General features: G+C 68.7%; 1 protein-coding gene across 1 annotated transcript in view; it reads left to right on the top strand.

The window, feature by feature from the left end:
- The window catches only part of TNS2 (tensin 2), a 19,866-nt gene that overhangs the window by 4,923 nt on the left and 13,241 nt on the right, over positions 1-1,702 (top strand). The window contains exon 4 of the mRNA XM_025212273.1: positions 1,539-1,577. Within this exon, the coding sequence (XP_025068058.1) occupies positions 1,539-1,577 (39 nt within the window). The remainder of the gene's footprint in view (positions 1-1,538; positions 1,578-1,702) is intronic.

Raw genomic sequence — 1,702 nt, 5'->3', positions numbered from 1 at the left:
GGCTCCTCTGGCCCTTTAAGCCCTGGCAGATGGTTGTGTAAGGCTGGGTTTGCCTTGGCCCCGGGCCAGGGCTGCAGCTACAGCAGGCCCCAGGCTCAGTGCTGTCCCGCCGGCCAGCCGGCGCGCAGGGCAGGGACGGGCATGGGGCTTGCTCGCGGTGCCAGGAGCCCAGAGAGCAAGTGTCCTGCTGCCCCCAGGTAACACAGCGGGATGGATGCCACAGCCCCCCCACAGCCACTGTTCTCAGCTCCCCCCATAGGGGGCAGCACGGGGGTGGGGGGGTTTATCGGGGGTGAGGCACATACCTGTGTGCACGCGCGTGTGTCTCGGTTGCATGTGAGATGGGAGAGAAAGCGAGGGCGTGACGGAGAGAGGAGGGGAGGAAAGGGACGGGGTCCTGGGCTGGTACCGGGTGGGCAGCGGTGCCCATGGGTGCTGCTGCAGGGCAGGGCATGGCCCCAAGGAGGTCTCTGGGTGCCGGGTGCTGGGTCCCTGCAAGGGGACATGGCGCTGAGAGCAGAGGGAGCCAGGGGAGCATCAGCCAGGACTCCTGGGGTCCCCCCGGAGAGGGAGCAAGGGCTGCTGGGGAGATGGGGAGGCCTTGGAGCCAGGACTCCTGGGTTTCCCCCAGGCACGATGAAGAGGGGTCAGTGGCTCGACCAGCCGGCCGGGGCCGGGGCCTCCTGGGTCCTGGTCCAAGCTCTGAGACAGAGCGGGGTCTAATGGTGGTTGCATCCTGCCTCAGTTTCCCCAGGTGGGCAGCAGAGCCTGGCAGTGCCCCCTGCCCCGTGCCTCAGTTTTCCCCTCCCCGGGTGGCCATTGACGCCTTTCCCTGGCGGTTCTGGCTTCCCGCATCCCCCGCCCCCAGCTGCTCCAGATGTTTTCCCAGGCCCTGGCTGGGGGCCGGAAGCTGGGAGGAGGCTGCTCTGTATCTCAGGGCTGGGGGCTTTGGGAGGGGGAGGGCCCGTTGGCAGCAGCCAGAAGGGGGCCAGAAGGGGCTGGAGGGGCAGATTGAGATGGGGGGCACCGGCAGGAGCAGAGCAGTGTGGGGCGGGGCATCTGGGGGGAGTGGTGATGTCATCTTTGCATATGCAAATCAACTCCTACTGACTGGGGGGGCAGCCCTGTCCCCCCACCCTGGCCTGGCGCTGCCCCCTGCCGTGGGGTGCCATCGGGGTGCCCAGGCCAGGAGCGAGGCTAGCTGCCGGAGCAGGGGGCCGGGGTCCCCCTGGGGGGCTGAGTCGAAGGGGGGTCACCGCAGCAGTGGTGGGCAGGGGGCCGGGCTGAATGGCCCCAGTGTGCGTGTGTATGTGTGTGCATGTCTGGGCGCGGCCTGTTTGTGTTGCTCTATATATAACCCCCCCACCCGCCGTGAATCACGGCCTCTGTGTGCTCATGAGGGAAGGGGCCAAGGAAAACAGCCCCAGCCCCCCGCCGGGGCCGCCTCCTGCCCCGTCACGCTGGCGTCACGGCCGGGGGGCCGGGCTGGCACTCAGGGGCGCCTGGGCTGGCACTGACCCCGTCCCTTCTGCTCCCAGGTGACATCGTCCTGCCAGCCGGCGCCCCCTCCTGAGCTGGTGAGTGCGGGGCATTAATATGGCGGGGAGTCTCGGGGGTTCCCCCAAGCCCACAGCTGGTACCAGGGGGTCCGGAGGAGCAGGGGCTCGTGCAGCCCAGGGTATTGGAGGGCCCAGCAGGATCG

This window comes from Alligator sinensis, unplaced genomic scaffold (assembly GCF_000455745.1).
Source record: "Alligator sinensis unplaced genomic scaffold, ASM45574v1 scaffold1542_1, whole genome shotgun sequence".
NCBI classification, from domain to species: domain Eukaryota; kingdom Metazoa; phylum Chordata; order Crocodylia; family Alligatoridae; genus Alligator; species Alligator sinensis.
This window is presented reverse-complemented; position numbering and strand designations above follow the sequence as displayed.